The 14,359-nt window shown below is 36.8% G+C and overlaps 1 protein-coding gene across 2 annotated transcripts; it reads right to left on the bottom strand.

Annotated features, from left to right (window-relative positions):
- Positions 1-2,669: 2,669 nt before the first annotated feature.
- On the bottom strand, positions 2,670-8,208 carry LOC107826223 (uncharacterized). 2 transcript variants are annotated; one of them, XM_016653176.2, is made up of 8 exons: positions 7,904-8,208; positions 7,690-7,782; positions 6,621-6,699; positions 5,481-5,559; positions 4,110-4,149; positions 3,890-4,024; positions 3,603-3,740; positions 2,670-3,275 (listed from the first exon to the last, which is right to left on the bottom strand). In XM_016653176.2, the coding sequence occupies exons 1-8, from the start codon at positions 8,125-8,127 to the stop codon at positions 2,996-2,998; spliced, it is 1,068 nt and encodes a 355-aa protein (XP_016508662.1). In that variant the 5' UTR covers positions 8,128-8,208; the 3' UTR covers positions 2,670-2,995. The 2 variants fall into 2 exon arrangements, with proteins under 2 accessions (XP_016508662.1, XP_016508663.1); XM_016653177.2 differs by having other exon boundaries at positions 7,690-7,777; positions 7,904-8,042.
- Positions 8,209-14,359: the final 6,151 nt, after the last annotated feature.

Genomic DNA, 14,359 nt, shown 5'->3' on the forward strand with positions numbered 1-14,359 from the left:
TATATAACATAATATTTAATGCTAATATCTTATTTCAAGTACTTGCATTGTTGGAGGTAGGAGATCTTTTATTTAAATTGTTCAACCTTACATGAACATTCCACGAACGGAAAGAGCGTCCGTTTAGTAGGATGGAGTATATCGGTAATGATAGCCCATTTATGTTTTTCATTTGTTGATAATCCGGATATCAATCTAACGTAAAAACTAAAAAGTATTATTTTTTCTGTCTACCTTGTCTTTAATTATTGTAGATATTTATGTTAAAAATATATAATGTTTGAACGGTAAATACTTACCCGCACCGAGTATTACACCCATCCTATAAATAAATGACACATGTCATTTTATTTAACCACAATTCTTAATATATAACCATAGTTAACTACCATATATTTTTTACATGATTTTAAATAATAATATAAAAATACTTAATAATTTTGCTATTATTTGTTATGTTCCTTATGTTAACGTCAACTTGAACCAGCAGTAAGTTACTGAAAACACAAGAAACCAACCGGGGAAAACTCATTTGTTCAAAAATTGTTTCATAGATTATACTACAAAACAAAGATGTAGTTTATTAGGATTTATTGATAAGGAAAAAAAAAAAAAAAAAAAAAGAAGGCAGACTACATTTCTTTCCTGGTACTTTCATGAATTCAATAAAAACATAAAGATAACTCCACATTAATTGAAGTTATATTTGTAATTTAGTTTTGCTTCCTCCTAAGCAAAAAGTAACCTATGCTTACTTGCAAAACTTGTCTCCCGCAATATATTCTCAAAAATAACCTATGCTTACTTGCAATTGCATCATTTAAAAAGTAAACTTCAGCTTCTTGTTAAATCAGCAATGAAGAGTGAAATCAATGTTAGAAGAAAAACTTAGGGAAATAAAAGATAGAAATATGACGGCAACTCTAAATTTTATCACGGTGCCTTATTAGATATATTCCATCTTTAAAAATTTTATTATTTAAAAATAGGACTCCTAATAAACTTTAGTTTGTTGTTTATGGTTAACATAATTAAATTGGGCGAATACACCCGATGCGGGTAAATTTTTACCATGTTGGAACTATTTTCGTGTAAAAATACTTTCTATAAATCCGAACCTATATGGAGAAGAAACAATGTGATCCGGATGCAGCACACACTCAAATACAACAGTGCTTATGTAGTACTTATTTTGCATCTACTAGTGTCAGTAACTCTTCAGTACGTAATTGGGGACCCTATATATGTACGCAAAATCTGATTATATATTCCCGTGTTGAATTTTCGCTCCTTGGATGTATGCCAAAACACCATGTTGAATAAGTTACGTTATATCGGCCAAGTTCAACTAGTAATTGCCAATCTCTCACAGGTGTTTGTACAATATCCAATGTACATATCCACATTCATTCTGCTAACACAAATAAATCTAAACGTCGTATTCCCCTACCGGGGTGGACCAACCCAACTAGTGCTCTTTTTTTCTCTAGGGGAAAAACAAGCTTAATCAGCTAAGTTTTACATCACATACCATGCGACACTGTACTCTTTTGGGGTTTCTTTCCATGAGATATTTCTGAAGAATAATCATAAACGCTCTTTAATTTTAGAAAAGACCGGACAGAATTTTAAATGCCTATTTTGATTCAATAAAACGTACTAACTTGCTCAACTGGTCAAAATTGAAATGAGAGATTAGATTATGACCTGACCTATTACGTCTTAATTCATTGTGATCTAATTAACAAACATTGAGAGCGATGAACCATGAATAATATGGTTCAATACTCAAACCATTGTAATTAGTTTATATTTGATTCAATCTGGCTATTTGAACCTTAGGAGTGACAAATATGACATAGTATTAAACAGTAAGTTGCGCATTTGAGTTAACTGGTTGAGTTATAAACAAACTTTCAAACGACTAGGGTCAGACGATTTAATATTTAACTCGACGTTGAACGAAGTGATGGAGGAATGGAACAGTAGCGACAGCACGCAAAACAGAAGAGAAGCGTCGAATGGAGCAATTCATCATTATCCTTTAAATAAATTGACCTGCAAAACAGACTCAGGATAGTATAGCGACAAAAGAGCTTTCATAGATGCGGCGAACATGCGCTGCAGCTGCTGGATCAGATGACTTTGACACGTATCCTTAGACTTACACTTGTTCCCTATCTACATATTATCACAATTGGCAACAACAAATGATGGTTATCCTCAATTCTTCCGAGAAAGCTGTGATACTTTTTGCCTTTAATTTCTGAGATATCTAATACTTGCAAGCTCAACCATGGTCATGTAGAATATGGAATATTACGATAAGAAAATAAATTTTAAATCTAATCGATTTAAAAAGCTAGCTCATAAAATAGAATTATAAAATGTCATAAGAAAACAGTTGTTCCATTTTTTCAACTAACGTGACACTTCACAAGACAGGAAAATATATGTCATCACCAGGTAATATCCCAGAATGAATCTGGAAATCCCCTTGTCCTCTTGTTTAATGTTACCTCGTGGCTGTATTTTTTTTTCAACATACAATCAGGGGCGGTGCATTCCTTACGGTTTCGGCCGAACCCAGTAGGTTCAAATCTTATATTTATCTTTAAAAATTCATTGAATATATACAAATTATTCATTTAAAATCCAGTAACTAAAAATGATTAGAATCTTCGAACCCATAAATTTTAAATCTTGACTACGCCTCTCCATACAATACAACAATTTCATCTTAAATTTCCATTTCCAAGACCTTGATTGTCCAAATTTCAGAAAGAAAAGATAGAAAAGACTCCACCGTGTAAAATGAAGAAGTTACGGGTTCGTAACTTCGGCTTGGGCCCTCTATGTGTGTTAAAAATCCAACTAAATAAGTGCAAAAATAGATTTTGAACCCAATAAATTAGACGCGTTGTGATAGAATTCTAAATTTGAACCGTTAAAGTTCAAATCCCGAATCAGCCTCTGATTGTCTGCGGGAACCTAATCAACTTTGGCGAAATGGTTTCTCCATGAGCTCAATGATGCTCCGCAATCCAGATTTATACGAAGGGTAAAGCAGTCTCACTCCCAGTTCCGATTTAATGCGTTTATTGGAGACTCGCTTCTCTACCCTTGAAGCTCCCTGTGGATTTAGAGACGTTGCGTCTTCAGAAGACTTGTTTGAAGTTAAGTGGCCTGGCCATTTCTTCTCAACCAAGTTCCTAGCAAACGTAAATACCTGCTCTCTAGGAGCAGGGTCATCATCAACTACGTTGTATATCTTCCTGAAAAGCCAAACCAGACAATCAATTGATTAAAAATGAAATTAAGAAGCTAATTACATAGAATTCGAAAAGTTCAATCATCAAAATGACCTGGAAGTTATTGCACAATAGAAACCATAGGAGTAGAAGCAAACACACAAGTGAGCTAAAAGCGTCTACACCAGTTTCATGCCAGTCAAACTATTACCAACTTCAGAGGCTTAATTTAATAGATCAACACAGCAGTATTCAAGAATTAACTTAGAAAAATAAAAGGAGAAAGAAGCTTCATCAACATAATCATGTAATTTACTTTTTGAGACAATCTTATTGGGTGAGCGAACGTACCCAGGAGATGGCCTCTGAATGCTCGCCTTAAGTGCCTGGCAGATGTCAGCAGCGTGAATACGTGATGTATAATGCCTAGAAAATCTCATCTTCTGACCTTTTGACAGAGGCTCCTGCTTGAGAATGGTGTCAATAGCACTGCATAAAACGACGTCTAAAGGATCAGTGAGCAATTAAATCAAAAGTGCTCCCTCAGACAAAGTGCTAGCTTGTAATATACTTTGAGAAAATACAATTTCAATGTCCAATTAGAGTAACACATCATAGCTGTGTATACACTTCACTACCTTCTACCAGGACCGTATATACCACCCAGTCGAAATATTTGGGCAGTGACTCCCACATCACAAGCCAGATGTAACCACCCTTCCTCAGCAGCCATCCTTGCTTTTGCCGATTCAGTTATCGGCCTTGGTGGAAACCTGCCATATGATAATATACATAAATCTAGGATGACTACTCTGAACGCACCAAAGAGATTTAAACGCTTGGTTAATGTAAACTTACTCTTCATCAACCCATGCACCACCAGAGTTGCCATAAACACCTATTAGTCCAAAAGAAAAAACGAAATTCTCAGGATCAATAGTCAATACTCAATAACATACTTTGCGCATACAGTCTGTTTACAGTAATCTTTTTACCATGTAGCAATGTAAATACTTATGCTTTGGTTTATCCAAGGAAAGAAGCTAGCATGTCACATGGGATATATGTTCTTTTCAGAATATAAAACCAGAAATATACTCGTACTCCCTCCATCTCAATAAGCCGACCTCCTTTACTTTTAGCTTCCCAAAAACTTGAGCTCTTTCTTCAATAGAAAAGTTTTGGGCACAATACGACATTGGCCGATCGGCCGAAACTAGTTGCGTTCACTAGCCACAAAATGTATAAAAGATATGTATTATATGTATGTAATACACACACATACAAAAAATATACATTATTAGGGAGAGGCTAAAAATATACATTTCTCAAAAGTTTTTTTCCGTCAAGTAATTTAGATCAATATAAACTTATACTAATTCATACATTGTTTCTAACTTGATTTTACATCATTCCTACAAATTGTTCCATTTGTTCACATCTCAAACGATTTATTAAACTACTTTTCCTATACCAGCCTCAATATAATAGTCCACCTAAATGTTTTATTATAATAAAGCTGGGGACAAATCAGGTTTAGCTTTTCAGAAAGGGGATGGTATGTTTCAACCTTCCTTACTTTTGGAAACTTTAAAGAAATAGGTGTAGGTAATCTTATCCAAAGATTCAAAAAAGAAATAGGTGTAGATATACTTCTCAAAATGTAAAAGGTGAACACACTGACCCATATAAGTCATTTTTTTTATTTTTTAGGCATTCGTTTGATAAGTGACTACAAACATAGATAAGCAAAGCAGTATACTTCAATGGACTTGAGCAAAGAAGCAATAAGAACTCAGCGGGCTTTTAATTTCGATGTAAGCCAAGAAAAACAATTAAGGTTGCTCTTTTATGTTGTTTTTGTTTTCAAATGTAGCTGTAACACCTGAATTGACAAACTAATCTCTCCAAGGGAAAAAGAAAAAGAAGTACATGAACATTCTTCATACAACCAATGGCTTGAGAGAGATCCATTTTTTCACCGATATAGTTGTAATTGCCTTAGAGAACGTAAAGTCACATTTACATAATTTCCTACTTGTCAAAACAAATTTTTCCTTTCTATAAGGAGAAAATAGATGAAGAGAAAGAATGTACCAAGTACTTTTGGAGAGGAGACTTGAAGAAAAAGAATTTTCAGTTCACCTTAATAATTGTGTTAGGTCAAAATCAGACTTTTGAATAATACAAATGCACATAGCTTCCAGCATTGGTGACAGAATAACGTACTCGTTGATGACAAGTAACCAAGCCACTGGAGGTTACCATCCTTCAGTCTTTCTTTTAGCAGCTCTTTATGCTGAAGCATCTGCAGTACACGCAACTATTAATGGACATAAAAGCAAATAGAAAAGTAAGTAAAAAACTTCAAAAGCTTTTCATGATATCATACAGCTCGCTTCCGGATTCAACAGTTTTTTGAAGGTCCCAAGTTTTATGGCTTCAGTGCATAAACTTACCTTATTGTTAGATTCAAAAGTGTTTTTTATAAGGTATTGTTACATTCAAAAGTTAACAATGTTCGATTTAACGATATTCCTAACTGTTGAACATAGTATCGAGACTGTCCCTAAGAAGAACTCTAACACCTAAAGAAGCAGAAAAAAAAAATTAAGGAAAAAAATTAAAAAGACACCATAATTAACTTCCCTATTGTAGCTTTACTTTTAACGCATAGTTCATCTAAGTTGCGCCGACTCATCGTTTTTGGTGCTGCACCCGTCTCGACACGGGACGGATGCGGGATACGTACCGAATTCGGTCAATTAACTTTGGATACGTTGACCCAAATCCATCAACAAATTAGGGGGAAATTTGAGATTTCGATTCTCAAGATTAAAAATAAAACAGATTTAAGACATGGAAAATGGCATACCTTCAATATTGTAGTACTTTTGTCTCATATTTGCTACTTTGTGTTTCAGAAAAAACAAGAATTCAAGGGGTCGTGTCCTTAGTTCGGGCTTGTGGTAGATAGTAGCAGCGTCACAGATGGACAGCGTCATAGATGGAGGGTTTTTCACAGAATATCTCACAAAATTTATAATGTCTTTATGGCTCTATTTTTTATAATTTCGAATTTTCTTAGCCGAATCCCCGCACCCGTACCTGGATCCGCACCCCCGAATCTTAAAATTTAGATTTTGCCGAATCCGACACTCGGATCCGTGCACGTATCGGATACCCACACCCAAATCCGAGCAACTTAGTAGTACATATTCATATAATGACAGAGAAAAGGTCATTGAGGAACATTTACGATTAACACCCATCAACAAAAATGTTGACATGGGAGGTCTCTACAATTAACACTGCCCACGCCTGACATATTGCTTACTAAAACTGTAGCATAATATTGAGCAAATTTACCGGATCACCAACACGCAAAACTGGAGGGATGGAGATAAGAAGGTGTGAGTGGCATTTCATGATATCAAGGACCTCAAGTCTGAAAGATAGAGCAGAAATACTAATCAGAACAGAGGGAAAGATAGGAACAGGGTTTCTTCTAAAAACCTACCTACATACATGGAGGTTTAAATATGTAACCGCTAACATGCACGCCTAGACCCGAAATCAATCGACACATTAGTCAAGATATATGAAAAAGGACCAAACTGTGACATTTTTACTTGATAAAAAAGACCAACCTTTGACCTCATTAGGATGAAAGTAACTGTTACAGAAGAAGTGAGAGAAGAACTGCCAAAGAGACTTAATTTGCTCTATAACAAAGAAAGTTATCGTTCACTTCATTCAGCTAAGTAGTCTGTAAAAGGGTAAATACAGAAGGAACAACCAGAAATCAATTTAGGAGTTCTTGGCTATTAAAGTCTTCGTTGCAAATCTTCTGATTCTCCACCAATTCAAAGTTTAAACATTATTACATTTATAAATAAGATTTCACTTACCTAATTTAAGTATAGCCACATGATTTGCCTTTTTTCGTTAGCCTCTTACAATTCAATTATTCTACTGTTGTTTTCATTGTAGTAGGTCCTTAGATGAGAATAAGCCGGTCTTTTTTCTGGCCATTTAGCCTTTGACCATGGGTCTGTAGTATCATGCAGAATAAAATCCCAAGGCAGTCACTCATCCCTAAACTGATACATGAGGAATTCAGGAAATGACCACCTGCAGCCAGATGGGTTGGTTCATTCATATTCAGCTTTAGACAAAATTGGCGGCAATGAACTATGTCATTATGATAAAGTTGAGGGCGAGCTTGGCACAATAATAGTGTGGCTCTTTTGGTGACACATAGATCACACAAGTTCAAGGCGAAAGCTACCTACAGTAGCCATGGAGCAGTAATAGAAGCTCCAACGTCCCCTCCACCCTCCCATTCCCATTACTTAAAGAGGAATATATATGACTTCATTTTGACCAATGAATATTCATGAGAGGGGGGAGAGGGAGAGATGTCTGGAAGACTCACTGTGGTTCATTGGCGTCAAATATATGAGCATGGAACCCCATTTCCTCTAATTTCTGTTTCCGGGCAGTAGTAGTACAACTTCCAGTAACTTCCCTACGCAATTCACATATGTTATATAAATGGTCAATCCCCAATATAGATTAACAGTTCGCTTCTTTCATAACTTCAACTAGTACGAAAAGAGGAAGAGAGATAAAGTAGAAGGTTTATTTACCATCCGCCGGTCTTCAAATCTGCAGCCAAGAATTGTCCTACGAAACCCATCCCCAGGATGAACATTCCATGTTTGGAATCTGACTTTTTAGTGCTCGATTCGTAACGTAGACTGCACCTGCTAATGGGGCAAAACGATGGCGTTTTAATAGAGGACACTTCGGCAGTTTGACCCTGCCGGAGATGAATTAACGCCGGCTGGCTTGGTAGCCGGCAAATGTCCATTAAAATAGCTCTATTCTGAAACTTAGGTAGCGGTTAATCAGAGGTACTCGTCTCTCAGTTAAGTGATAAGTGGAAAGCCGAAAGCTCCAAGCCCATCCCAGAGCTATTTAATATATGGCCCGTTTCAGTGACTTGGTGCTAATGGGCCAAATCGGAAAGCCCAATAAGAATGACAGTTGCACAACTCAGAAAACCTTTGCTTGTAGTTTCATGGCAAATACATAGTTTATCCCCTAACTTTGACGCCAAATTTCGCTGCCACACCCAGACTCAGAATTTGAATGTTGCGAGGGTACTACTGTGAATAAAAATTTGAGCAAATGCTAGAGCCGGAATTGTTTAACCCAAAAATATATTTTCCGGTCAAAGTCAATATGTAAAAAAATTGGGTTACTAATAACCAAGATGTACTTCATTTTCCCAACAATTTGAAGAACAAATCAATGAATGAAAATAATTGACAAAGAAAATATGAAATAGATTGGTAATCACTCCCAAAATTACGGTTTAGAATTTTGAGAATAAAGTAAAGAATGTTTGCATGAATTTCAATAATTATCTGATGCCATTACAAATGAGATTTCAGTCTTTATATAGGAGCATACAATTATAATGATTCTCTTACTTAATTCGGGCTCACTAATGGTATTAATTACCTTGATTGCCCGTTACCATATACAACTGTAACGGAAATATAATTAAAGATTTCTTGTAATCGTACCGATTTCCCTTCCTTATTCATGACAGGTATGTGTATCTTCCCTTCTTTACAACCTTTATTCATTTCGATCATGTTCCCCCTTTTACAGCTGTCAGGCCCGGCTTTTTCCTTAGTATAACTATGTGGGTGTTTCTCCCGTGCCTTTTCCGTATTCTTTAACTCATCTAATTAAGAATGTCACTTGTCACTATATCGATGTTCCACGTACCATGCTATGTCACCTTGTTGATAGTCCACATGTCTATGTCTTTTTTCCACATAGTCCCCTCATTTTCTGAATATTCGGGAAGTGGTAAGTATTTATGCCGGGAATTCTTTGCCGCCGTTTCTCAAGTATCATTATGCCCTCTTCAGAATCGATGCAACGTATGTCACATTCACTTAATGCCCATGCCATGTGGTTTCACATGATTGGTTCTACAGTTTCTCACTGCCTTTTTAGGATTTTTTTCTGCGACTGCATCAGTCACGAAGTGACGGTTCTATTATGACACTTCATAATGATCAACTTTGAGGGTAGTCGCATCTCCTTATAAATACTTCATCCTCTTTGATTTCTTGAAACCTTCCTCCTTCTTCCCCGTATCCATCATCTTAACCTTACTTCGTAGTTCTATACATTTCCTTTGTATTTTCTTTGTTAAACATGTCTTCTCCAATACCAAACTCTCACAAAGTTGTGATCGTGGATGAGCTTGCTCCTTTTACTGCCCCTACTAGGAGTAGGAGATGTGGTAGACTCTGTTGTTTCTCAAGAGTTTTCTTTCGTATAAGATTGTGAAACCATGAAAAATCAAGTTTCTTCTATAGCTTCCTTGTACCCTGCTGAACTCTATCCAAGTTTGATCACTCCTGGTCTTTTTTCTTTGGTTCGTCGAGAATGTTATTAGAAATCATATTTTCTAGTTTTAATTTCTGGTGCCAACCAAAGAATCACCTCTTACCATGTTGATTTTTCTTTCGTTTATACCCACCCATTCACTTTAGGTTTAAAACCTCCCATTTACCCAGTGATCATCGAGTTTTGTCGCTATTTTAATGTTTGCCTTGGCTAGATTGGTCCCATTGTGTGGAGGGAAGTAGTATGCCTTCGCTATTTGTCTGATTTAGTTTCCATTCCTTTTACCTTCCGTCACTTACTTCATCTTTACTCTCCCAAGCTGTTTCGTGAAAGGGTCTTTTCCCTCGTGGCTAGAAGTAAAAGGGTTTTAGTTAGCCCCGAGGATGACCGTGACCGAGGCCGGTACGCCCGTTTTGTTGCTGCCCCCACTAATGGATTAGTGAGTAAAGAAAACATGCTTTTTTCAGAAAAATAAAACTTTGCACGTAAGTTTTTTTTCCTTTCCTTTCTTTGATGTCTTGAGTTCCTTCATGTAATCACATATTTATTTTTTTCAGCAACCATGGAAGTCTTTAAAGAAATTCCTGACTTCTGTGCTTGAGTAGAAAAAATGTTGACTGTTGCTCCTATGGACAAAAGATCTTGGAAATTTCTTTCACGAAAATTTGGTTGGAAAATGAAGACTCACGGTACTCTTCACTCTCGTAGTTTATTTCCTTCTTTACTTGTTCATATATAAATTTTTCATCATCCCCCCTCCCTTCCCCAATTTTTTATTAGGGTTTTCTATTCGCGGCATTAGTCCCGCATCTGTTCCATCAACCAGGCTTTCTGTAAGTCTTGCTCAAGAACGGATTTTGAGCGCTTCTTCCTCCAAGAGAAAAACTGTTGAAGCTCGTAGGTCTGATGATGAAGAGGATGCAGAAGAATATTCTTTGGTGAGAAAATCGCATGTCAGAAGACACGTAGTTTCAGATGATGAAAACCATGTCTCTCATGATCCCCCATCAAGTTCGATTCCTTTCAGACTCATTGATGAGCCCGAGAATGCTCCTTTAGAAATTTATGATGAAGATGCTGGTAACTCAGCCACCCCTCCCCCCAAAGTCATGTTGAAAGGTTATTCGCCTATTGCTTTGAGGGTGAAGAAGGCCTCGGGCCTAGTTCTAAAAAACTGCCACTTGTTTCCTTTTCAGTTTTACCTATTGTTAACCCCTTGTGTCTTTACTTGGTGTTACCCCGATGGTTTCTCCCCATGCTGCTCCTCGTGTAGAAGCTGAGCCTTCTATCAGTAGGTGGGAAATGAAAAAAATTGTAATTAAAGTCATTGCTAGGAACCGTGGAGAAGAAGAAGTTGGAGGGTCACAATTCCATGGCCTTAATGAATGACATTGTTCATTCTTCTCTTAAGGTATAAATTTACTTATATTTCCTTCCTTCTTTTTCCTTATTCATAACTCTTCTTCTTTTACCTTTCTTTTAGATTAATTTGACAGGTACTGAGCTTATGAAAAGGATCTCTTGGACTGACCAACAACTAATTGAATTGTGCACTGAGGCTGATAACTGGAGAGAACAATTTGAAGGTCTTCAGTTGGAGAAGGGCGTTCTTGCAGAGGAAAAGAGGGCTTTGGAACAACAAATGAAAATGGTATCCGCTGAGTTAGAGGTTCTAAAATCTTCTTCTAGTCAAGTTGAGAAGGATAAGGATAGATTGGAATCCTCTTTTGCTGAACAACTTTCCAAGGCTACTGAAGAGATAAGGAGTTTGAAAGAGCTCCTTAATCAAAAAGAGGTTTACGTGGGTGAACTGGTTCAATCGCTAACCCAAGCTCAAGAAGATCTTCGCGCCTCTTCAGGTAAAATTCAGTTCCTGGAAAGTTCTCTTGCTTATTTGAAGAAAGCTTATGAAGCCTCGGAAGCAAAAAAAGAGGAGTTGAAAGCTGAAATTGAACAATGAGAGAAGGATTATGAAGCCCTCGAAGATAAGTCATCACTGGATGTTAGTTGGGCTTTTTGAACACTCGCCTCGAGACTTTAACGGAAGCCAGCTATGAAGGGTTTGACCTTAACGTTGAGATTGCTAAGGTCAAAGAAACAATTGAACAAACTCAGCAACGTCAAAGCTTTTCCACACCCGAAGACGAAGGTTCTAAGGGTGATGGAGATGGACTTGCTCCAGGTGAAGCTGATGTTCAACCCTCTTCTCCCCAAGTCGATCCTTCTTCTCCCGTTGATGATGCTCCTTAGCTTTTTCCATTTCTAGACTTTATCTGTTGAAAATGTTCGTTTGTTGGTTTTTGTTTGGAACTCCCTTGTGTTTGTTGGACAACTTTTGAAAGGTTTTCCCGCCCCTTTCTTTTTTGGGGTTATGATGTAAATAGCGCCTCTGTTTGTTGAGGTTATAACTATCTTTAATGCTTTTGTCGCATATTATACTTTCTGCCCTTTTAATATTTGAGCTTAAACTTGCACTTAAATGTTTTAACAGACCGTGACTTCGACTTACACGGGTATTTATAAAAGAGGGTCCTTTTTATATTAATAACACTAATGGAGATGACGTCTCATCTTCATATTGGTGCAAATATAAACGTAAAGTAGATATGAAAAGAGAAATATATTGAGGAAGTTTTATTTTTGAACTCTCAAATTAATAAATTTTGTACATCATTTTCATAATTGTTCATACAACACTTTCATAACTACTTTCATTGTAGCAGATTTACAAATTCGGGTCTGTTTTCCCGCGACTAAATTTATGGCCTTAACCTCGAAGCTGGTAGGAATATCTTGCATCCTTTTTGCGAGTTCGAACTCCTATGAAATCTTTTCAAGGATTTCTTCAAGGTTTTGATTCAGGCTGAACTATGCCCTTGGTATACATTTTTCTTCCTTATGTAACCTTCTATATGCATAGTCCCTCCAGTGTTGGAGCTTTGAAGTATGAAATCTTGAAAACTGGATCAACTCCTTTCTTTCGGTCATTTCCCTGAAAAGGAAAATACAAACAGGACTCGGAGATAATTTCTTAGATGATGACTGCATAACCTTTTTCCCATAAAAAAGTTGTAACCTAGACCAGGAATAATTCAGTATTCTGAGTGTCTTTCGGCTCTAATATCATCATTTGGTACGGGCTAGCTTTTTGTCTATCATCTAAAATGGTTAGAAAACCTCACTGTCTCCCGAAGCAGCCTAGTCACACAATGCAGTTGGAGCTAGAGACGAGGATGGCACCGTGAATGCTTAGCCAGAATAGACCAAGAACAAAATAAAATCGAACTTGTGTGATACCTGACCGTGGGTATCATCATCATTCAGAAGTAATACTTCTTCAAATGGACTACATTCCAGTTTTACAGTAATACATTGCCATCCATGGTTTCTAACTCGTATGCTCATTTTTCAGCGATGCCTCGAACCCTATTTGGGCCTTCTCAATTTGGAATCAATTTTCCTGCATTTGCCGCTTTTGTTGATCATAACACATTTTTGAGGACAAAGTCCCCAATCTTGAAATACTTCAAATTGGCTTTCCTATTATAATATCGTTCAATCATCTGCTTTTGAGCTTCCATTCGAATTAATGTTGCTTCTCTCCTTTCTTCTAACAAATCCAAATTTACCTGTAGCTCTTCCTCATTTGCCGCTTCAGTGGCATACATATAACTCGTACCTGGTTCACCTATCTCCATCGGAATTAATGTTTCTGCTCTGTATACAAGTGAAAATGGAGTCTCACCTGTACTAGTTTATGTTGTTGTTCGGTAAGTCCATAGCACCCCTGGTAATACCTCTGGCCATTTGATTTTTGATTCTTCCAATCTCTTCTTTAAGTTATTGATGATAACCTTATTTTTTGATTCAGCTTGTCCGTTGGCCGCAGGGTGATAAGGTGGGAAGTAATTCGTTTAATCTGCCAACTTTGAAAGAATTCTGTGATTTTTGCGACTATGAATTGTGGACCATTGTCACATATTATATGCCAAATCGGCATATAATATTTCACCAAATAAAATTCCTAACTTCTTTTTCTCGCAACTGTTTAAAAGCACTTGTTTTTACCCATTTTGAGAAATAATCTGTTAAAACTAATAGAAACTACATTTCCTTTAGCTTGAGGCAACTGCTCTACGATGTCCATGCCCCATTTCATGAAGGGCCATGGTGAAATAATTGAATGCAACTGCTCTGCCGGTCGGTGCATGTTATTGGCGTATCGTTGACATTCATTGTACCTGGCTACAAAGTTTTCTGGTTCTTCTTTCATTTTTGGCCAATAATATCCTACCCTTATTAATGTTTTCACCAACGATCTTCCCCCGACGTGATTACCGCAATGCCTCTCATGTAATTCTCTCATTACATATTCTATTTGTGATAGTCCAAGGCACCGTGCTAAAGGTCCATTAAACATTTTGCGATATAAATTTTCACGAATTAAGCAGTACCAGGCAGCTTTCAGCCATAGCAATTGTGATTTCTTCTTATCTTTAAGCAAGATACCATACTACAAAAAGTTCACAAATTTATTTCTCCAATCCCAAGTTAAATATTGAAATTTACCTCACTCTTGGTTTGATCAAGTGCTAAATGAAATAAATGTATCACAATGGCATTTTCTGCATTTGTTACATCTGCGATAGACGCGAGATTTGCCAACGCGT

This window comes from Nicotiana tabacum, chromosome 17, assembly GCF_000715075.1.
Source record: "Nicotiana tabacum cultivar K326 chromosome 17, ASM71507v2, whole genome shotgun sequence".
Lineage (NCBI taxonomy): Eukaryota > Viridiplantae > Streptophyta > Magnoliopsida > Solanales > Solanaceae > Nicotiana > Nicotiana tabacum.

Excerpts from the sequence above, each read along its gene's own strand:
- LOC107826223 (XM_016653176.2), bottom strand. The coding sequence starts at position 8,127 with ATGGACATTTGCCGGCTACCAAGCCAGCCGGCGTTAATTCATCTCCGG. Across the intron at positions 5,560-6,620 it reads TTTTGCGTGTTGGTGATCCG|ATGCTTCAGCATAAAGAGCT; the intron begins GTAAATTTGCTC and ends CGTGTACTGCAG. Across the intron at positions 4,150-5,480 it reads TGGTTACTTGTCATCAACGA|GTGTTTATGGCAACTCTGGT; the intron begins GTACGTTATTCT and ends TTGGACTAATAG.